At 46.6% G+C, this 22,841-nt stretch overlaps 2 protein-coding genes and 6 non-coding genes across 10 annotated transcripts; 1 reads left to right on the forward strand and 7 right to left on the reverse strand.

Annotated features, from left to right (window-relative positions):
- Positions 1-4,231: 4,231 nt before the first annotated feature.
- Trnam-cau (transfer RNA methionine (anticodon CAU)) lies at positions 4,232-4,304 on the reverse strand. Its single transcript has one exon. It is a non-coding gene; the product is annotated as a tRNA-Met (tRNA).
- A 177-nt stretch (positions 4,305-4,481) lies between these two features.
- Positions 4,482-4,554, reverse strand: Trnam-cau (transfer RNA methionine (anticodon CAU)). Its single transcript has one exon. It is a non-coding gene; the product is annotated as a tRNA-Met (tRNA).
- A 177-nt stretch (positions 4,555-4,731) lies between these two features.
- Trnam-cau (transfer RNA methionine (anticodon CAU)) lies at positions 4,732-4,804 on the reverse strand. The gene has a single exon. It is a non-coding gene; the product is annotated as a tRNA-Met (tRNA).
- A 5,012-nt stretch (positions 4,805-9,816) lies between these two features.
- Trnam-cau (transfer RNA methionine (anticodon CAU)) lies at positions 9,817-9,889 on the reverse strand. The gene has a single exon. It is a non-coding gene; the product is annotated as a tRNA-Met (tRNA).
- A 2,942-nt stretch (positions 9,890-12,831) lies between these two features.
- LOC119445682 (uncharacterized) lies at positions 12,832-19,479 on the forward strand. Of its 3 annotated transcripts, none has more exons than XM_037709963.2 (11): positions 12,832-13,000; positions 13,096-16,775; positions 16,826-17,038; positions 17,315-17,383; positions 17,631-17,687; positions 17,769-17,819; positions 18,056-18,136; positions 18,290-18,337; positions 18,672-18,877; positions 19,013-19,172; positions 19,264-19,479. In XM_037709963.2, exons 3-11 carry the CDS (start codon positions 16,879-16,881, stop codon positions 19,431-19,433), a joined length of 1,002 nt encoding a protein of 333 aa, XP_037565891.1. In that variant the 5' UTR covers positions 12,832-13,000; positions 13,096-16,775; positions 16,826-16,878; the 3' UTR covers positions 19,434-19,479. The 3 variants fall into 3 exon arrangements, with proteins under 3 accessions (XP_037565891.1, XP_037565890.1, XP_049519474.1); XM_037709962.2 differs by having other exon boundaries at positions 12,833-13,000; positions 13,096-16,770; XM_049663517.1 differs by lacking the exons at positions 16,826-17,038; positions 17,315-17,383; positions 17,631-17,687; ... (4 more) ...; positions 19,013-19,172; positions 19,264-19,479 and having other exon boundaries at positions 12,834-13,000; positions 13,096-16,818.
- A 1,384-nt stretch (positions 19,480-20,863) lies between these two features.
- On the reverse strand, positions 20,864-22,054 carry LOC119444665 (uncharacterized). The gene has a single exon (XM_037709032.1). The coding sequence runs from the start codon at positions 22,052-22,054 to the stop codon at positions 20,864-20,866; it is 1,191 nt and encodes a 396-aa protein (XP_037564960.1).
- A 232-nt stretch (positions 22,055-22,286) lies between these two features.
- Trnam-cau (transfer RNA methionine (anticodon CAU)) lies at positions 22,287-22,359 on the reverse strand. Its single transcript has one exon. It is a non-coding gene; the product is annotated as a tRNA-Met (tRNA).
- A 176-nt stretch (positions 22,360-22,535) lies between these two features.
- Positions 22,536-22,608, reverse strand: Trnam-cau (transfer RNA methionine (anticodon CAU)). The gene has a single exon. It is a non-coding gene; the product is annotated as a tRNA-Met (tRNA).
- Between the last annotated feature and the right edge of the window lie 233 nt (positions 22,609-22,841).

Raw genomic sequence — 22,841 nt, forward strand, 5'->3', positions numbered from 1 at the left:
GAACAAACGCGCGTTCTGCGCCGTCCTTCCTTAAGGGCTGCAGAAGTAGGCGTCTCCTCCTTTACAATCACCATATATGTAGAGCAAACGCGCCTTCTTCCGACGCGCGAGAGGCCGTGGGGGAGGGGGGGGGGAGAGGGAGGGAAGGAAGGCGACGTTTAGCTGCGGCACCAAGTGCCTATTTATATCAGAGGCTCCGGCAACAGTCACCAACGCCGCAGGCATTTTGAGCGAACGCGGGCAAAACGCCGACGGCGTCGACAACAGTTCTGCGCGTTGCCGGTGCTGCTGCATGTCCAAGTTTATACAGCTAATAAAGCTAATATCATTACTCCGAATAGCTATCTACAAATTTGCTATCGCAATTGATGCTTCGCCTTTCAGGTGAAACTGCGACAACTTTTTTTTGTAGTCGCAGTTTGTAAGGCTTATTGGCCTGTATGATTTTACTGACAACAGTTTAACCGGGTCTTCGCACTTAGGGATTAGCACAATATGAGATGTTCGGAAAGATGGGGGCGTTCGCTGTGTTGCATACATTTCCTCGAAAACACTATGCAGTAATTGGCTAAGCTGATGTTTGAAAGCCTTGTAGAAGGCCACTCCTAAGCCATCTGGCCCGGGAGCTTTTCCTGCACCTAGTCCATCGATGGCATCTTCAATCTCTCGTAATGTAATTGGAAATTCAAGGTTTGCTTTAATGTCTTTTATTGCGATAGCAATTATATGGACACTCAAAAGCAGATTTCTGCCGTCGGCGTCGCCGTCGCCGTCGCCGTCGCCGTGAGGTTCCGTATGACGTCATTTGGAGATGAAATCGTCGCCGCGCGCCGAACGCTGTATGTGCGAGTGAAAGGGCGCGAGGGGCGCGTCTTTCACGGGGAGTGAACGCACGGCGGAGAACAAACGCGCGTTCTGCGCCGTGCTCGCTTAAGGGCTGCAGAAGTAGGCGTCTCTTTTCTCCTTTACAATCACCATATATGTAGAGCAAACGCGCCTTCTTCGGACGCGCGAGAGGCCGTGGGGGAGGGGGAGGGAAGGGAGGCGACGTTTAGCTGCGGCACCAAGTGCCTATTTATATCAGAGGCTCCAGCAACAGTCACCAACGCCGCACGCATTTTGAGCTAACGCGGGCAAAACGCCGATGGCGTCGACAACAGTTCTGCGTGTTGTTGCTACCAAAGCCGCTCACCTTACTTCGTATGACATTGCTGTGTTGCTATCGCATTCATTGCTTCGCCCTTAGGGCGAAACTGTGACATTTTTTCTAAACGTGGCATGAGATTAAGGAAGTCTCGCTCAAATCCTTCTTCTAGTTTTTTTCTTGCTTCCAAGCAGTTCGCGATAATGAGCTACGAATGCTCGTTCTATCATGGTAGGTTCCGAAGTTTCCTCGTTTTGATATATTATTACTTCTATTTCTTTTTTTGTAGCGTATCTCTTTTCGTCACTTAACGCCCGTTTAGTGGGCGTTTCCCCATTCCACAATCGTTCCGCCCGCGCTCGTACCTTAGCTCCTTTATATCGTTCTTGGTCGATAAGTTCGAGCTTACTTTTTATTTCTTTTATCTGCTTCATGCAAGATCCAGCATTTTCACACTCTGTACACATGAAGAATTCTAGTTGGCTAATTAATTCTTTTTCTTCTTGTTTTTGCTTGCGACGCAATACAGTTGTTGTTTCTATCGCTTTCATTTTAACGTTTGTTTTGAGAATTTCCCAGCTTTCAATGCAGTCATTGGTCTGCGCTGTCGTTGAGGAACAAATAATTTCTTTTATATCATTCACAAAGCATTCATCATCAAGCAGTTTCGCATTAAATTTCCAAAGATCCCAGTTAAAATTCGTTTCTTTTCGTTTTTCCCCTATGTTAAACATTACTAGACTATGATCAGAAAATGATACGTGTTTAATTTCGTAACTCTGACACAGTGGCACAAGCTGTAATGCAACGTACGCTCGGTCTAATCGCGCATGACTTTCACCTTGATAGTGTGTATAAACGGAAGTTTTCCCCGTCGATAAAAGACTACCGACATCTTCCAAATCATAATCGTTTACAAGTACATTTAAAAACTGCGCGCTTGTATCTTTACGTTGCTGTTTTTTTTTTGCGTGATCTTGTGGTCTGCACACACAATTAAAATCTCCCATCAAAATTACGTATCGCTCGCACTTAGGTATTCTTCTAGCTGTTCAAAAAACGCTCTACGTGCACATTCATCGTTTGGAGCATACACACACACTATGCGCCACTTAAAGGCGGCAAAACAAAAACCAAGTATAACAAATCGGCCAGCTCCACATATAGTCACTTGTTCCTCTACAATACCAACGCTGTTACGAATAAAGAGAGCGCAGCCTCCCGAAGTTCCAACCGCATGGCACACGCACACATTATACTGCGCTCTAAATGGCTGCACCATGCGATCCGTCTGTTCCTGGCCTTCCACCTTTGTTTCTTGCACTGCCACTATATCTAAATTATTTCTTGGAAAAGCCGGCTTACTTGGTATTGGCGTCTTCTGCTTGCCAAACCAAGAACGTTTAAAGTGCCTAGACGAAGGGGCTTCGTAAGGTTAAGTGCCATGGTTAAACCGAAAACAGGTGGACCGCATGGAAATTACCTCGATATTTAGCGCTGGTATTCGGTTGAATCGTTGCTTCGCTGGGCAATGTCGCGTCCAGCAAGCAGTTCGCGGGTCTACAGCACTGTGGTTGAGCTGCTAGGTGCCTTGAAACCATGGTGGGTGCTTGGAAATCGTAACTGGGCGAGTTGCTGGGTTATGCGTTGTCCCTCGTTACGAGGGCACTAGTTCCCTCCATTTTGCGGTCAGGAGGGACGGTGGGCTTCGGTTTGAAGCTCGGTCGTCTGCTCGTTTGAGGGCCGGCCTTCATGACTGTTTTGGTGGGCGGTTCGTCACCGCTGCTTTCACTTGGCTTGACCACTTCGTTGCCTGCTTCGTCGCGCGGTCTCTTGCCAGAAGCCCCAGATTCAACTTCCATGACTTGCGCGTCCGCTTGCGCTTCCACAGCCAACACTGCTTCCACTACCTTGCCTTCGTCCTTCTCCTGCGTTTCCCGGGTCAAAGAGACTTCGCTTGTCTGGGGTGTGGTGTTGTCAGGAAAAACACCCTTCCACGCGTCGGTAGGGACGGCCTCGTTTGCTTCCTTCGAGTCTGTCTGATTTCGCATGTCACTAGCGGCTTCCTCGGCGTCGGCCTCATCCATTATGAGCTCAGTCTCCACGTCTTTCTTTGCTTTTCCGGTGATGCTTGCCGTACGTGGTCACGCATTCCGCGTCGGTGTGACCGAAGCGCCTACACTGCGAACAGCGAGGCACTCGACAGTCACGTCGGATGTGACCGGTGGTGTTGCAACGGAGGCATAATGGTGCTCGGTTTGGCACAACAACCAGAGCGAGTTCATTTCCTACTCGCAACTGGTGAGGTAGGTCATCGATAGTGACGCCGGATTTGAGTTTCATGGAGACTTGGCGGGTTGTAGATGCTCTGTCCGTAATGCCGCGCACACGCCATTTTTCCTTCGTGACTTCTGTAACCTTTCCATACGGTGCCAAGGCCGTACGCACTTCGTCATCGCTGACGCCATAAAGAAGCCAGTGCAACTTCAGTCGTAATCCTTGGTCGTTTGGGTTAACCACAAGGCATCGGCGATTCTTGACTTGTATGTCTCCGTTAGACAACATTTTCTTTGCGGCTTCAGCGTTCTTGAATGTCACGGCCCAAACGTGGTTCATCCGGTACGCCCCCAAAGCGATAACGTCGGGGAGCGCACCAAGCTGTTCCATGGCATCACGAAAGTCTTCTACGCGGTATGGCCGCATCCGCAAATCCGCATGAAGAAAGATGGTATTCATCACAACCTGACCTGAGGGAAGTTGAGGCAGAATAACTTGGTAGTCCTGGTCGACTGAAGCAAAAGACCTGTTACCGCGGCTTGAATGGGCCGCTGAATCCGCTCCTTCGGAGCCCATGTTACCCACGACCGTACACAACGGTGACCGGAAGTGGAAAAAAAGTGCTACCGAGGCGGACAATACACACCGAGGAGAAACGCCCACTTTCATTTCTGCTAGTTGAGACGGCGTTGAGAAAGTGAAATGTCGCGAAATAATGATACTGCACAAGATTGCAACCCACTTCTTTTCTAGTGCCCGAAAAATGAGTGGCACTATTGCTAAAGGCAGCAAAAAATACATCTCCGCCTTTGCCCCGGGTGAGGATCGAACTCACGACCTTCAGATTATGAGACTGACGCGCTGCCTACTGCGCTACCGAGGCGGACAATACACACCGAGGAGACACGCCCACTTTAATTTCTGCTAGTTGAGACGGCGTTGAGAAAGCGAAATGTCGCGAAATAATGATACTGCACAAGATTGCAACACACTTCCTTTCTAGTACCTGAAAAATGAGTAGCACTATTGCTAAAGGCACCAAAAAATACATCTCCGCCTTTGCCCCGGGTGAGGATCGAACTCACGACCTTCAGATTATGAGACAGACGCGCTGCCTACTGCGCTACCGAGGCGGACAATACACACCGAGGAGACACGCCCACTTTCATTTCTGCTAGTTGAGACGGCGTTGAGAAAGCGAAATGTCGCGAAATAATGATACTGCACAAGATTGCAACCCACTTCTTTTCTAGTGCCTGAAAAATGAGTAGCACTATTGCTAAAGGCAGCAAAAAATACATCTCCGCCTTTGCCCCGGGTGAGGATCGAACTCACGACCTTCAGATTATGAGACTGACGCGCTGCCTACTGCGCTACCGAGGCTTTTTTTTTTCTTTATTGCCAGTTACAAGAAATACAGGACTGAAATACATAAAAATAGTCAAATGCTAAAAGGATTCTCCTGTCTTGGAGAAAGTAATTCTAAATAAATTTCATATTCAAAAGCAATTCTACACAAGGCAGCCAGTGTGGCACAGGTATTCGTGCTTTCTGTTCTTCTACATATCTGTGAATGCTTTCTTTGAAGTATTGGCGAGCTGCTCTGGCGTCAACATCTGCATTTCGGACGGCCATGCGACATCTCCAGACACTGTGCAATACAATGAGCATAATTAAATCATAAGGTACTCCATCTTCGTTATCGATAGCCAAGAATCGGATTCCTTGAGGGTGCAGCGGAAAATCTTTCTTAAGGGTCCTCTGTAGAATGTCCCACAGGAATACCGCGTCCCAACACTCTAAAAACACATGGTCAATAGTTTCGTCTCGCTTACATATTTGGCAGTGTACTCCCCAGGGCACAAAAAGTCCCCTTTCTGCCATCCATGTCTTGACGGTCAGTGTCCCGGTGTGTAAACGAAAGAAAAATGTTTTGACGCCTGGTGGTACCATCATTTTCTTGACACGCTTAAGCACATCCTTTCCTCTTGAGGTACTGTACAAAGATCTATATAGCGGCACAGGTAACACCACATCACACAGGTCCCTGTATAACTTTTTCCGACCCACATCACTTAAGTAGTTTGTAGAAAACCGCACACACAAAAAACGGGTGGACATAACAACCTCTTTCAAATAACCCCGAATGCATCCGTGGATGCGATCCGTTGAGACAACAAGATCTGGTAGGGCATTACCCAACCGAACCTGGCACAATGTTCGAAGGAAGGGATCTTTTACGTCTCTGAAGAACATAAACCGATTAACTATTTGACGTAGATACAAATGGCCTAACGCCAACCCGCAATCAGGGACTCGCCTAAACAAATTGGTTCTGCTTGTTCGCTCCCATGAGGAGCCCCAAACGAACACTGCAAATATTCTGTGAAGTTTCAGGACATTCATTCTTGAACAATGTATCACTTGAATTACATACCACAACTTACTTATAAAAAATAAGTTGCATACTGTCGCTCTTGCAAAGACTGACAGATTCCAGCCATTCCAGTTATTGGTTTTCTCGCGTAAGTTGCCAATTTCGTTGCGCCAGTAAGGTTCGCTGTCCTGATAATTTTCTAAGGGCACTCCCAAATATTTAACAGGAGTGGTCACGAATCTTAAATTCGTGAAAGTGTCTGGCTTAGACGGCCAATAGCCGTGCCAAAACCCCAGAGACTTTCCCCAGTTCACGCAGCTTCACTTGAAAGACAAAACCTTTCCAGAGTTTTAATAACATGCAGAACACTATCATAATCCGTACAAAAAGCGGCAATGTCGTCGGCATGGGCCAGCAACCTCACTTCTACCTGTTGCAGTTTGAACCCACGTATATGCTCGCTTGCAATAACATGTAGACAAAAGGATTCGATGTACAAACAAAACAACAATGCTGATATTGGGCATCCCTGGCGCAGAGATCGTAGCACTGGTATGCGTTCACCAACCACTTTATTCACTATTAACTGCGCCATGCACGAGCTGTACGCCATCGCGACGCCTTCTCTAATAACATGGCCTACATTTACATGGTCTAGTACACACAAGAGAGCGTCATGGGGAACCCTATCAAACGCCTTCTCGAAGTCTATCTGTAGCATGGCTACTCCAGCACCCGTGACATCACAACATTCCAGAATAGAACGCGCCACGTGAGTGTTCGTAGTGATGGAGCGCCCTTTAATGCCGTATGTCTGATGCTTCCCTACAATTTCCGAGATAACAGTTTGTAATCTCTTAGCTAACACTTTCATGAAGATTTATAATCACTGTTTGTCAAGCTAATGGGTCGATAGGCAGTTACATTTCGTAATTTTACTGTATCATCAGATTTAGGTATAATAATCGTATGCGCAGTAACAAAAGATGGAGGTAGCGACTTAAGCTCTTAAGCTTCGTTATAAATACGCGTTAGAATTGGAGAGACTGTTCCCTTAAATGTTTTATAAAACGCTGCACCAAGGCCATCTGGACCCGGCGGTTTCCCCAAGTTCATGTTTTCTATCGCAAAATCCACCTCTTCATTTGTGATGGGCTGCTCCAAAGCTTCTCTTGTCACATCGTCCAACCGTGTCATCAAGGAAACAAACTCACGTTTGAAAAGGTCGATATCAACTACGCTGCGAGCAAACAACGCACGATAGTACTCCGAAAACGTTCTAACAATTTCGTCAGTATCCTTAGTGATCACACCTGCACGTTCAATTTCTACTATTTGCTGCCTTCGCGCATGCCACTTTTCCGCCCCCAACGCTCTTTTCGTCGGCGATTCTCCGCTTATCAGCCTTTCAGCTCTTGCGCGTATTAAGGCACCACGGTACCGTTCGGTATCGATAAGCTCCAGCTTGCGCTTCACCACTCGTATACCGTCCATAAATTCACCCGGTCTGAGCGATTCTTGATTAAGTAGCAGTTGAATTTTCGTGCGTAGTGTTTTTTTCTTGAAAACTTGCTTCTCTAGCTACTGCACTTGAACGTTCCAGTGCTTTTATTTTAACCTGATTCTTTAATAATTCCCATCTTTCTCCCCAAGGAATATTGTTGTTTTCCTTGAGTTTTTTAAATAAATCAGTTACTTGCTTCACAAAAACATCGTCATTCATCAGCTTACAATTCAGTTTCCATAACTGCCAATTAAAATTATTCCTTGAGTCTTCTAGACTTGCTATAGTAAAATAAGCTAAGCAGTGATCGCTAAAGGAGACTGGCGTAACATGATACTGTTGACACAAAGGTATAATATCCAAAGACGCATATATTCTATCCAATCGGGCATGACTCGATCCTTGAAAGTGAGTAAATTGGACGGTTCGCGTACCTTCCAAACATTGCCCTACATCTTCCATACCACCATCATTCACAATTTCTCTAAGAATAACAGTGCTTATGTCATTAAAATCTCGTCTGCTAGTTTTATCTGCTGCAGAAAGCACACAGTTGAAATCACCGGCAATAATGACAAGTTTCTGGCAGTCACAGTATTGATTAACACGCTCGAATAAGGTTCGCCTCTCTTCCGCATTGTTAGGTGCATACACACAAATCATACGCCACTCCTTAGCGGCAAAAAGAAAATCGCAGATGATGAGCCTCCCTGAGTGACAACTTAATGTCGCGTGTATTGATAAGCCCAAGCTCTGGCGCAAAAGACGGCAACAACCTGCTGACGTCCCTACAGCATGGCTAACCACAGCGTCATAAGACAACGTAAAACGTCGAACCATGTTCCCAGTCTCTACTTCACCATCAACTTTAGTTTCCTGTATCGCCACAATGTCGAGGTCAAACTCTGTCACCAATCGGTACAGCTGACTCTGTTTTCGTTTAGACGCAAGCCCTCGGACGTTAATCGTCGCAATACGTAGCAATTTAGGAATAGAAGCCATAGTGACTATGAAGAAAGGCTGGGAATCGTGGTGGTTCTCTCAGCAAAAAGCCGCATGCCAGGGCGTCGTGCCATGGCAGATCTTACGCTACGTTGGCGGCGTAGGCGGCGTTGCCGCCACACTTCTACCGGTGGCCACGTTCGGTCGAGGTCTCAGTGAGGGCCGCAGAACGATAGCCGCCTTGGTTGGTGGTTGCCCTTCGCCGTCGGTGTTCGCCGTTGTATCGTTGGTATCCTCGTGAGCCTGCTTTGCTGCCACACCAGAGCTTGGTGCTTCCGTGACGTCCATACACGCGGCGTCTTCCGCGTGTATGGACGTCACGCCTCGCCTCGGCGTCTTCGGTAGCGTCCTCGGTGTTCTTGTTAGGCTCAGCTTTCACATCCGTACCTTGGGAGAGGGGTGGGAACTCTTCTTCGGAAGACTTGCTGTTGTCTGCCCCGTCTACCGTGGTCGGCCCAGAAGACGCCTCGACGCTTGAGGTTTGACCTCCCGCCGTTTCTTGGGCATCAGCTTCGTCCATGACGTGCTCTGACGTGTCATCACCCCTCAAGGATCCTGCAGCACTTGCGTAGCTTTTCGCACATTGGGAGTCCTCATGGCCATACCGTCGGCAAAGCGCACAACGTGGCACCTGGCAGTCTCTGCGGATATGCCCACTAGATTTGCAGCGGAGGCAAAGTGGGGCCCTGCCTGGTACAACAATTAGCGCAGGTTCACCGGCCACCTTGATTTGGTGCGGTATGTCGTCGATCTTGAAACCCGGCCCCAACTTCAAGGTAACCGTACGGGTCGTAGAGCCCTTGTCGAGAACGCCATGCGCACGCCACTTTTCCCTTGACACGTCGACCACCTTCCCGTACGGCGATAGCGCGGCACGCACATCCTCGTCAGCAACACCGTGGAGCAGCCAGTGAATCTTGAAGCGAATACCTCGGTCATTAGGGTCGTCTATCAGGCACTTGTGTTCTTTAACCTTCACGTCCTTCGCAGCAAGTAGTTTCTCCGTAGCCGCAGCGTCCTTGAGGGTGATAGCCCAGACGTGGTTCATCTGGTACGCCCCTAACGTGATAACGTCGGCCAGCACACCAAGATGAAGCTATGTGTCCCTGAAGTCTTCCACTCTGTAGGGTCTAGCAGTAACGTCAGCATGCATAAACACTGTGTTAAACACAATTTTTCCTGTTGGCAGGTTCGGCAGAATAACTTGGTAATCTTCAGAAGCAGCAAAAAACCTGTTCCCGCGACCCGCTGGAGCCGCTGATACCGCTCCGACGGAGCGCGACATTCCGTGACCGTATCGCTCGAAAGCCGGAAATGGAATCCTGCGCTACCGAGGCGGACAATACACACGAGGAGACACGCCCACTTTCATTTCTGCTAGTTGAGACGGCGTTGAGAAAGTGAAATGTCGCGAAATAATGATACTGCACAAGATTGCAACACACTTCTTTTCTAGTGCCTGAAAAATGAGTAGCACTATTGCTAAAGGCAGCAAAAATACATCTCCGCCTTTGCCCCGGGTGAGGATCGAACTCACGACCTTCAGATTATGAGACTGACGCGCTGTCTACTGCGCTACCGAGGTGTTTTTTCTTTATTACCATTTTGGTACAAAACACAAAGTAATACACACACAGCACTTACATCACTTTACAAGTAAAAGATGCGAGCGGTGATCTCCCCTGCTCACACCAAAAGATTAAAAGCGTTTCAGCTGAACAAGGTCGTCCATTATTCGGAGCCACTCTGGTTGTTCTTGTTGGGCCTTAAACACATCTCTCATATAAGACATGCTCTCTACAAAATACTCTCGTATGGGGAGAACAGTCTCATCTGCATGTCTGAATGCCATTCGATTTTTCCATATACTGTGTAAGCTGATAAGCATAAACATGTCCCACGGTACTTCGTCTTCGCCATCTACCGGTACAAATCGCATACCGTAAGGCGATATCGGAAGCGTCTTTTTTAAGGTTCGTTGCAGCACGTCCCAGTGAAATACAGAGTCTGTGCAGTGAAGAAACATGTGGTCTATTGTGTCCGGTGTTCGGCAGATTAAGCAGTTTATGGACCAAGGGACAAATATTCCTTTTTCTTGAAGCCATGGCTTCACGGGAAGTGTGCCAGTGTGCAGCTGAAAGAAGAATGTTATCATCGAGGGCCGCACCGACATTTTCTTAACTCTCTTCAGGACATTTTTTTCCGAGCCAACACAGTATATGGAATGGTACACAGGTACAGGCAACATAGTGTCAATGAGATCTTTATAAAGCTGTTTCCTTCTAACATCAGCAAGATCAGCAACATCAGCAATGTGCGCACAACCTCCCAAAGAAAACCGCGCACCCGCACGTGTTTCACAGGGCTGGATGATACAACATATTCAGGCAGTGTCTCTTTGAGCCAAATTTGTATTACCGTCCGCAAGAATGCGTCATTTGGTCTCGTAGGAACAGAAATCTGGCCACGAGTTGCCTGATAAACAAATGAGCCAAACCTAGCCCCCCCCCCCTTTCCTACAGATAGAAAGAGGTTTGTGCGTCTTGTCCTCTCCCAACTCGACCCCCAAATGAACACTGCTAAGACTCGATGCAGTCTCTGGACGCTGGTCCGTGACATGCACAGCGCCTGAAGCACGTACCACACCTTTGCCACCAGAAAAAGGTTGCATACTGTGGCCCGAGCAAAAATTGAATGGTCACGGCCACCCCATTTCTGCGTACTTTCTCGTGTGCGCTCAGTTTCCGCTTCCCAATATTTTGCCGGTTCTCGATGGTGGTCTAGCGGCACTCCCAAGTATTTGACAGGTGACGTTGCCCACTGAACGCTCTCGAACATAACAGGCGTGTAATCCCAATTGCCGTGCCAGAAGCCCAAGCACTTTCCCAGTTTATCACGCTTTCGGAGGCTTTGCAAAACCTAGCCGCGTCTTTCACCGCTTCAGCTATACTGTCTTTATCTTCACAGAAAATAGCGATATCATCCGCATATGAAAGAACTTTAACTTCGGTGGACAACATCGTGAACCCTCGCACTTTTTCGTTAGACATAACTTTCAGGCAAAAAGGTTCCAGATACAGTGCAAACAGCAATGGAGACAACGGGCACCCTTGTCTCACTGAAGAACGAACAGCGAAACTTTCACTCAGTTGCTTATTAACAATGATGCTTGCCGTACAACCAGTATATGCCATTTTGACTCCTTCCAAGAGCACACGGCCAACATTAACGTGATCAAGGATAGAAAACAGGATATGGTGGTTGACGCGGTCAAAGGCCTTTTCCATGTCTAGTTGCAACATTGCTACACGTTTATCAAATGCATCGCAGCATTCCAATATGCTCCGTGCTACATGAATATTTGTCTGTATGGTGCGTCCTTTTATTCCGCAAGTTTGGTGCGGGCCGACGATATCTTTTATTACATTCTGCAACCTTCTGCCCAGAACCTTCATGAAAATCTTGTAGTCCACGTTCGTGAGACTTATGGGCCGATAAGCTTTGACTGACAATCTCTTAACCGGGCCATCACTCTTCGGAACCAAGACGATGTGAGTTCGTCGAAAAGACGGAGGCATCATCTGTTTTTCGTACGTTGCTTGAATAACGTTGTGCAGAAAATGCGCTATGTCCCCTTTGAATGCTTTGTAAAAAGCTGCGCCCAGCCCGTCCGGTCCAGGTGATTTACCAGAGCTTAACTCGTCGATTGCGTGCTCCACTTCTGCTACACTAATCGGGCTCCTCAAGCCGAAGCTTGACTTCATCATCTAAGATAGGCATCAGTGCCAAAAATTCCGCCGCAAGGCCCTCTTGTACGTTTGACTCCCCAGACGACACACGATATCCCAGGGATGTCCCAAAAATGTCCTAACATCCCACGTCCAAACATGGAGCTCCCGAGAACATCCTAGGGACGTACTCTTTGGGATCATCCCAAAAATATCCATGGTCGGCTCTAATTGGGACTTCAGGCTGGTGCCCTCGTGTATGTGGGAGTGCACCACCATTGCATTAGTGCAGTAATGTCAGAAAGCATTGACAATTGATGTTAGCCTGCCTGATCGTCATTATTTATCTGGAACTCCAATATTTCCCTCTCATGGCCGGCACGCTCGCGGCGCAGCGGTCATGCAAAACTGTGAAATATAATTTACCGCGAAGTATAAACTCAGCGAATGTCGTTAAATGCAAATATATTGTGCTGTGCTCATTTGTTTCTTCCTGGAATGAATTGTTACACCGACACCATCTGACAGCTGCCGTAGCGTGTTTTGCACACGCGTACCTGCACGAGCCGCATAGTAAGCCGCATAGCCGCATACGGACAGAAAACGGATGAACAAGCCGTGGTTTCGCATTTCTAAAAGCTTAACAAGAAACACATTTGAAATGCCAAAAATAAATGATTTTTTTATAGATGTACAGGTAATTATCCAACAAAAGTAATAACATTACAATATTTATTTTTAAGGTGCGAGTTCGGCGTGTAATGACCAGTGCCATCGCTATCATTGCGACGCCATGGCAACACAGCTGGTATATTACACTCTCGTGTACATTGCGCGGCGTTGTTTGACGTTTGGATCGGTTTAGACCGCATGCAAACAGCACTGTAGTACGTGTGTCATTAGTGCTAACATATCCAGCATCGTAGCAAGGTTTTCGGAACCGAGTCCCAGCGTTCTTAAGCTTCGAGGTAAGTCCTTTATATACCGAACCCTTGCGATTAATGCATGGGCTTGTATGCATTATTAGCAGCTTTCACACGTTTTCTTTGTTTCCCTATTCTAGTGTTGGCGCATGCTGACTGTGGACACGTGTACGGCAAATATGGCCAGTGGGAGTAAGTTTAGGTGATGTCATTCTTTGCTTTGCCTTGCGCAGAAATTATTGCATCCGATTAATGTCCGTGCATTGTTGAAACTGTTAGTCTAATAGAGATTCCACTGGATGTTCTTGGACACGTGTGTGCGTTTCCCACAGCTATCTTGAACATATGGCTGCACTGCCCAGAATGACTGCATACCGGCGCGTGCGCCGCGCCGTGCAGGAAGACCTTAACTTAATATTATCTTCTGAAGTAGCAGATTCGTGCCTAACTGAAGCCCCGAGTGGCTATTCCACTACAGACGGTGTGGTAAGGCCGGCGGCTGAGTTGCTTCAGCATTCATTTTCTGAGAGTGGCGGTGGGCCTAGTTGCAGTACTCTTACTCCACTTGAACTTCTGGAGGCAGATGTGAGCACCAACGACGTTCGTGCATGTCTTGACAGCCCTCCGAGAGATGGTGGGCCTTGTAATTCAACTCTTGAACGAATGCGCTCCTTAGGTGATAATACATTGCCCCAAGGAGACCAGCCAAACACCACAGTTTCCTTCAAGGAAAAGCTGCAGGTCTGGTGCATAGAGAGAGATGTGCCCCATGTTACTGTCACACATTTATTGCAGGTTATGCGCTCACATGCTTGCTTTTCTGGCCTCCCGAAATCTGCTAGAGCTCTCTTGTCAACACCAAGGTTAGCATGTGGTGTTAAACCAATGGGTTCAGGCCAGTATTGTCATTTTGGTTTAACTGAGAGCCTTCAGGATGCATTGAAAAATGTTCTACCTGTACCTGACCCACTCATACTCCATGTGAATGTAGATGGACTGCCTTTGACAAAAAGCACACGAGACCAGTTCTGGCCTATTCTCTGCAGAGCAGCAAATTGTGAAAGCAGTAAGCCATTTCCAGTTGGCATTTATTATGGCCAGTCTAAGGCTTTACAGCCTAATGCCTTCCTACAGCAGTTTGTGTTTGACTTGAAAATAGCCCTGCATCATGGTGTTGCTGTTGGAAGCCAACTGATCCGTGTGGAACTTGGTGCAATAATCTGTGATGCACCTGCTAAGGCTTATATTCTGGGCATTAAGGGTCACAGTGGATACTTCAGCTGTCCCAAATGCACAACGGAAGGGAATCATAAGCATGGTCGTATGTGCTTCCCTGAACTTGATGCCCCATTGCGAACAGATGCAAGCTTTCGTAACGTAGATCAGGAAGATCACCACATTATGGACACAATCCTCAAGGATCTTCCCATTGACTTGATTAGGCAGGTTCCACTTGACTATATGCACCTGACTTGCTTAGGTGTTGTTCGTAAGCTTCTGCTCCTCTGGATTAAAGGAGAAAAGACCTATAGAATAGGGAAAAAATCAAGAGAGTCTGTGTCAGGAGCAAGTACTGAAATACGGCACTATGTGCCATCAGAGATGTCTCGAAAGCCAAGAAGCTTGTCGGACATTGACAGGTGGAAGGCTTCAGAGTTCCGGCTTCTTATGCTGTACACTGGCCCCGTGGTCCTGAAGTCAAAGATACCTGATCATCTGGCAGACAATTTTATGGTGTTGCACGTCGCCATGAGCATTCTGTGTAGCCCGCTGTCATGCACTCAGAACTTGGCGTATGCAGAGAAGTTGCTTGTGCATTTTGTTAAAGTGTTCATTGAAATATACGGTGAGCATGCTGTTTCACTCAATGTCCACTGTTTGGTTCACGTCGCAGACGACGTTCGAGTTCATGGACCTCTGCATGGTTACAGTGCATTCCCCTTCGAAAATTACATGCCTAGGCTAAAGAAGTATGTCAGAAAGCCTGAAAAGCCTCTTCAGCAGCTTTACAATCGAATTATGGAAGAGCGAGCATTGGCAAGCATGTCCAGCAGACCAGAAACTTGTATTGCTCTTGATTCAGGCTCTGTATGCTTCACAGAAAAGGAAAAACTGCTGATGAGGCATGATAATGGACCACTTCCACTAGGTTGTGTGGGACCTCAGTACAAAGGTTTCCGATTTTCTCAAGACGTAACCATAAAAGTGAACAAGAGGGACTGCACGTGCATGCTAAATGATGACAGCATTGTCAAAGTTGAAAACTTTATAGTCTGTGCTGTGAGCCACATGCCTTTGCTTGTTGGAAGGAAGTACCAGAAATTGGAAGACCTTTATACTTATCCATGCAAATCCTCTCTCATTAACATATTTTTGGCATCCAATCTTTCTGACATCCACTTTTGGCCTGTTTCGGATATCGCACTGAAATGTGTGAGACTTCCTTTTGGGAGAAAGTATGCCATATTTCCAATGCGACACCTGCAGTGATTTCTTACACTTCTATTTACTATTTTTCCATTTCTGCTTAATAGTTCAATGATTGCTTTTATTTCTTGCCATTGAATGAGTTTTTCATTGTCATAGGACAGTACTTCTCGGGTATGTAGATTGCTTTACCTGTATTTATTTTTGCTTTGCTCACTTTCTCTCTATTGTGTTCTTGATTGTACCATGCATTTCTATGACACTGTTTTGCATGCTATATTTTTGAAAAAAGTTACCATGGGATAATGTTCCGCTCTCGAATGCCTAAAATATTTCTTCTTATAGTTGAGTCCTATTTAGACAATTCACTATTATAGAGGCCCTGAAAAGCTTTTTGAACACAAGAAAATGTTGCCAATCTGTCCTAGACACTGCTGTGAACCCAATATTACTGCTCTGCATGCAGCAGGGAATTTACAATCTCGTGCAAAAACAGCAAAAAATCGCTTACCCTAGCTTCTGCAATGTCGTCTTGCAGTGTCATCGCAAGCAACTGGACCCACCAACGCCATTGGCTTATTTCGTGATCACAGGAGCTTTCTCAGTAATTCGTAATTGTTATTTTTGAGATAAGTTAAACATATATGGCTGGTGTCTCAAGAAGATAGGAAAATCGTTTCATCTTTGCACTGCAAGTCTACACGACAATGATGGCAGCAGCGTGCTGCATAGCGTAGTCTACCGTGGCCGCCATGGGGTCACGGTAGCCCTTGCACCACTGCGACATTGAACTTTTGGGCGGGGCTTTGCCCTTTTGGTTTCTCTGCTGTGTAATGTTGAGTGCTCTAGCGGATACGGAAAGTAGGATAACTGCACTTATAGTTCCCAAACATTTTTGTGGCATGACATTCTTGAAATGTCCTTTAATAGTGAGGCCATTCCATGATTAGACAAAGTGTTTAGGGCCCCTTTAAGACTGTTGTCCTTGTGACAAACAGCAAAAAAAAAATTCTGAAATGTATTCCTGGTCTATTATTATGTCAAAATGGGAATCAATTGTATGTTTACAACTTCGTATATGCTCGACTTGTAAAACAGGGCGATATATTCAGTTTTGTATGCTCGTTGTCTTCCCTTTGATGTCTTTGAGCTGTGGGAGGATACTATACTTCACTTTTTCCTTTAAGTTGACAGGTTTGCTGTCGTAGAATTCCCCGAGGAGGACTGCAGCTTAGCAGTTGTTCACAGTTCATGGCTAAATGAAAAAAGAAATAAGACATATTGGCCTACATTGAAAAATTCATCTCAGCGGCGTAGAGCCACTGTTGAGGGTGCTGCACCATCCCCTAGCTGGACACAAGCCAACTGTGTGGTGAAATCCTGGGCTGGTAAGGTCGCACTATTGTTTGTGGGATTTCCTATTGTAAAGGTTTCCTTTTTCAGACACTTACGAAAAGGCGTGTGAGAAGCAGAACTTCTTGCAGTATCACTCGGACATGAGCTGCGAAGAGGAATTGGGACGTGGAAAAAGAAAAAAACGAAGTGCCTTGGCTTCTGATTATAGCAGTGACCAAGAGACAACTGACAGCTCGGGTGATGATGCAAATTACGAACCTCCCAGGCCACCAACACCGCCTCGACTAATGACAAACATTGGTACGAAAGAAGTTTCCTAATTTGTTTGTTTGCAAGCGCACACACATGAAATGGTAATAGTCACACTTCCCAAAAAGCTGCCTTCAGGCAGAGATCGAGTTATGAGTTGAGAAACCTTAAAACATCAACTGTCTGTTCTTCTTGGGCAGTTACTTTGTGCTATAAACTGGGAGCCAACCATCTTAACCAAAAGTTACCATTTTAGAAGCATACGTCCCAGCACAAAGCTAGGTGTGGACATAGGTTAAAAGCATTGTAATGAAATGACAATTTCAGGTGGCTATGACCCAGCTGCTGCCCACGCATCATTCAAGACGCCTGGACGACAAAAGAAACGCTCTGCAGGTATTGTACATCCTTTTCACTTCAACTTATAAATGTAAAAAAAAAAAGAAACTTTGACATGGCAAAGTATGCCAAGTAAATTTTGATTTGAGTGTCTAATGTGCTGTCAATGTGAAGCATTAATGTTACAAGAAAGTAAGCATGAGTTCCCCTATGTTAATGCTAAATACCAAATCTTTTGTCCTCATTCTGAGCATGATGCTATTGTTGATACAACAAGAAGCTAAAACTTGTTTCTGTTTACCAGCCCATCGCTATGAAGCAGATGTGACTTCGAGACTTAATACACAGCGGTACCATCGTGGTATGTTCGTGCTGCTCACTTTTTTTTGTGCACGTGGCCAGAGCGTATGCATATATGCATGTTCTTTTTTTCTAACTTCAGCTGCTTCGGCGAGTCCTGCCACTGAAAATGGACAGCGGCAACTTTATGCAGGTGAATACCAAATTTTTTGTCTTCATTGTAAGCACAATATTACTCTTGATAAAGCAAGAAGCTAAAACTTGTGTATATGTTTTCTAACACAACGTTATGAAACAAATTTGACTGATTCCCCACAAGGATACACGCTACAGCTCACTCGTGATATGTTAGTGTGGCTCAACCCCCTTTTTTCTGTGATTGTGTGTCGAGCGTATGTATACATGCAGCCTTTTACCCCGTGATTTCAGGTGCATCTGTGAGTCCCAGGCCTCCGTTGGGAAGCACGGATGGATCAGAGACTGAAAGTGTGCCATCGAGACTTCATGCTGGTGAATACTAATTTTTCTTTCACATGACACTTTTATAGAACTTCAAATATGCATTTGTACTTCCCAGGATGGTCACCTCGCATGCTGCCAGAGTGTTATTTCTTTCTGGAGCTTGCGATGAGGATAATAATGCATGGTGTCACTCAATTTCAGGACCATCTACCACTTCCTCAGGATTACGAACGGATCCGCAAGTGCTTGGTATGATGTTGTTTGACCTCTCATGTTTGCTTTGAAGACGTGGTTGGTACATCTTGTCAAACACCATAATTTTGAGCTGTGTGACAGCACACACATAAGAGGCATAGGATGAAATGCTGCCTGGGCTTGTTTTGTGTCCTGTGGCACTCTTCAGCATTCTGCTGTTTGTAATGATTGATTTCTTGCAATGCATGCAATGCTAAAAGACGCAGGATGGTGGGCTTGAACATGACTCGCAAATAGAATTATGAGGCACTGCTCACTTTCGATTGTTTTGTATGAGCATCGCAGATATGTTGACATAACTGATCTTGATGTGAAAATATTGTTACAGCCTTTATGGAGAGGATATTGTCTACGCTGAATACAATTAAGGTTGTGCAACAAACGCACACACAGCTCTTGGCTGAACTGAAGACAAGTGCTGCAGAAGTATGCCCAGAGAGCCACACGCTTCCCGATCTGCCATTTTCGACTGCAAGGGACATGGTTGATTGGGATGCCGAACTTGGGGTCAACAAGGAAGCAAAGCTTCAAATGGTAATAAAGCTGTTTGCCTTCATTTTCTTAGTTTTATTCAAAACAGGTTACAGTGCAAGCTCTTTTTTTCACTGAGCGTTGTTCGTGTAATGCTTGAGTGATTTACTGATTATTGCTGATCTCATTTTCTGCCAGAAGAGACACATGGTTGTCCAAGGTGGCGACACCATAAAGCAGAAGACTGCACGCATCTTGAAAAGCATCATGTCTTGGGATGTGGCAAAGCAATTTAGTTGGTTTGGTGCAAAAGGAAAAATGAAGTTTTGCGAGCTGAATGTTTCCAAGCTACTGTGCAGTAAGTCTTCTGCTACAATATTCTCACTTTCATTGTCTGCATTGTCATAGCTCATTTTCCTCGTGCCCTTGACTCTTATTTCCTTATGCAGCCTGCCTGATAGAAAATGTCAAGCAAAATCTGGAGGAGGCTACGTTGAAAAATGTAGAAAAGGCAGCCATGTCTTGGTTCCGCCATGCTGCAGAACGGGCAGCAGCAGGGCAACAAAGGCAACGACCACTGAGCAGAACATCAGAACAGGACAACGAGGCCCTCATTTGAGACAGTGCTCCATAATTTTTGCTGAACTTTACAATAAATACTTTTGGTGATCACTTCCTGTTGTATTTTTGTTTCTTGGTTTCAGAAGCGCTGGGTAGATTTCACATAATTGCCATGCCATAAAAGAGTGCAGTGGCTAACAAAAGAAACTACAAGATCCCAATAACCTCCCACGAAGGTCCCAATAACCTCCCACGAAGGTCCCAATAACCTCCCACGAAGGTACCAATAACCTCCCAGTCTGGGACATCCCAGAAAAGTCTCTTTTTGTATCACTTGGGATGTTATCGGGCTGTAAATGGGACATCCCTGGGATGTACCTATATCCCAAGTCGGACATCCGTATGACATCCTAAGGATGTCGTTGTGTCGTCTGGGTCGTGACCCAGTAGTCCTTCGTAGTAATCAACAAACGCACGCCGAATAGTGTTGGAATCTTGAGCAATTTCGCCCTTGTATTCTATCCCTTTTATCTCGTTGTTGACTGCATGTCGCTTTTCGTCACAGAGGGACCGTTTTGTCGGCATCTCGCCCAACCAAAGCCGTTCTGTACGTGCTCGTATAACTGCTCCTTTGTATTTTTCTTTGTCCATCAGTTCTAATTTATTTTTTGTTTCTCTTATTTCCTTTGCAAACTGGCCCGGCTGCGCGCTTTCCAAACTAAGAAGCAAATTTAAATAGCTATGAAGTTCTTTTTCGTCAGCCTTCTCCTTTTGGCGTAGCACACTCGCTCTTTCTATAGCGCTCATTTTTATTTCCTCTTTAAAATGTTCCCAGTTTGCAATAATGTCTTCATGATCACCCGTTTGTAAACAGTCCATTTTTTCTTTTACTGTACGCACAAAAATTTCATCCTAATGAAGCTTTACATTAAATTTCCAAAGATTCCAGTTGAACTTCGTGCTTTTGGTCTTCGTTCCCAGTGAAAACATTACCATGCAATGATCGCTGAACGCAACGTTTTTTACCAAGTAGTCATTGCACATTGGGACCACGCAAGCTGACACATAAGCTCTGTCGAGTCTTGCATGACTTGCTCGTTGGAAATGCGTAAATTGCGGACGGGCTCCTTCTGACAGTGCACTCCCAACGTCTTCCAAGTTGTAGTCTTGGACAATTGCTCTCAGTAGTAACGAGCTTTGGCTTCTAATGGTCGCGTTCGTAACTCTGTCCTCGGGCATGCAAACGCAGTTAAAGTCTCCCATAAGGATAATATATCTAGGAGACTTCAGATAGGGCTGCAACATTTCGAAGAAAGCTTTGTGCTCAATTTCCTTGTTTGGCGCATACACGCACACTACGCGCCACTGTACATCAAGATAAGAAAAGTCACGCATGACGAAACGCCCTGTGTTGCAAACTGTAACACATTCTTCAATACGCGGGCGTCGCCTCTCGTCCTTTGCCAAGCCAGAAGGGAGCCATGGTTTCTACGTCGGTGTAGTCGTCGCCGGCCTTTTGTCCGGCGGGACGTTGGGTTTCGGGCGAAACGTCGCCCGGCGCAGTCCTGCCGATTTGAGGGGTGGTTCGTCTATGCTTGTAGGAGGCCCTTGAGGCTCTTCGACGCAGGCCTTGTCGTGAGTCCTCTTTGCTGTCGCACTGCTCAAGCTTGGTTGGACGACGTCCATGCCTTCTTCGTCCTCTATTGGTTTTACACCTTCAGTAGAAGTACTTTGGTTGCCGTGTCCTTCCGCAGCACCAACTTTCAGGTCTTCGACAGCCTGAATAGGCACAGTGGTCTTGTCCTCGGTCTGTGTCATTGCCCCGCCTCCGCTAATAACGTTAGACGTAGGAGATGGCGACGGCACGTTCTTTTCTGCTGTTCTCACCGCCTCCTCGGCTTCATCCGCGTCCATAACAAGTTCGGAATGGTCCTCTCTTCTCATGGGCCCTGTGACATTTGCGTACGTTTTGACGCACTGCGACTCATCATGGCCGAAGCGGCGGCACTGACTGCAACGTGGTACTTTACATTCACGTCGGACGTGACCTGAGGTATGGCACCTAAGGCAAAGTGGAGCTCTTCCAGGAACAACAACGAGGGCCTGTTCTCCGGCAATGCGTAGCTGGTGTGGCAGGTCCTCAATTGTAACACCAGGCTTCAACTTCAAAGAGACAGAACGCGTTGACGAACCTTTGTCCATGACTCCCTGAACGCGCCAACGTTCCTTGGCGACTTCCATCACAGTACCGTACGGTGCAAGGGCTGTTCGCACGTCTTCATCCTGCACGTTGTACAGAATCCAGTGGATCTTCATCCTCACGTCCTGGTCACCGGGATCAATAACAACGCACCGACGTTCTTTCACTGTCACTTCACGGGCGGAGAGCAGCTTCTTCATTCCTTCGGCACTCTTGAACGTGATAGCCCAAATGTGGTTCATTTGGTACGCCCCCAAGGCGATAACCTCGGGGAGCAGTGCCAAACCGACCAGTGCGTCGCGAAAATCCTCGACCTTGTAGGGCCTTGCTCTGACGTCGGCGTGCAAAAAAAGCGTATTTAACACAATTCGACCTGTTGGTAGCCGCGGCAAAATCAATTCGTAGTCCTGATCACTTGAGCCAGTAAACCTGTTTCCGCGGCCAAGCTGGGCCGCTGATACCGCTCCGTTGGAGCACATGATTTCACGTCCGTCACGCTCGGTGGCCGGAAGTAGAATCTCTGCGCTACCGAGGCGGACAATACACACGAGGAGACACGCCTACTTTCATTTCTGCTAGTTGAAACGGCGTTGAGAAAGTGAAATGTCGCGAAATAATGATACTGCACAAGATTGCAACACACTTCTTTTCTAGTGCCTGAAAAATGAGTAGCACTATTGCTAAAGGCAGCAAAAAATACATCTCCGCCTTTGCCCCAGGTGAGGATCGAACTCACGACCTTCAGATCATGAGACTGACGCGCTGCCTACTGCGCTACCAAGGCGGACAATACCCACGAGGAGACACGCCCACTTTCATTTCTGCTAGTTGAGACGGCGTTGAGAAAGTGAAATGTCGCGAAATAATGATACTGCACAAGATTGCAACACACTTCTTTTCTAGTGCCTGAAAAATGAGTAGCACTATTGCTAAAGGCAGCAAAAAATACATCTCCGCCTTTGCCCCGGGTGAGGATCGAACTCACGACCTTCAGATTATGAGACTGACGCGCTGCCTACTGCGCTACCGAGGCGGACAATACTACCTCAGGAGACACGCCCACTTTCATTTCTGCTAGTTGAGACGGCGTTGAGAAAGTGAAATGTCGCGAAATAATGATACTGCACAAGATTGCAACACACTTCTTTTCTAGTGCCTGAAAAATGAGTAGCACTATTGCTAAAGGCAGCAAAAAATACATCTCCGCCTTTGCCGCGGGTGAGGATCGAACTCACGACCTTCAGATTATGAGACCACGGCCGCTCG

The sequence above is a fragment of the Dermacentor silvarum genome, chromosome 3 (genome assembly GCF_013339745.2).
Source record: "Dermacentor silvarum isolate Dsil-2018 chromosome 3, BIME_Dsil_1.4, whole genome shotgun sequence".
Classification (NCBI taxonomy): domain Eukaryota; kingdom Metazoa; phylum Arthropoda; class Arachnida; order Ixodida; family Ixodidae; genus Dermacentor; species Dermacentor silvarum.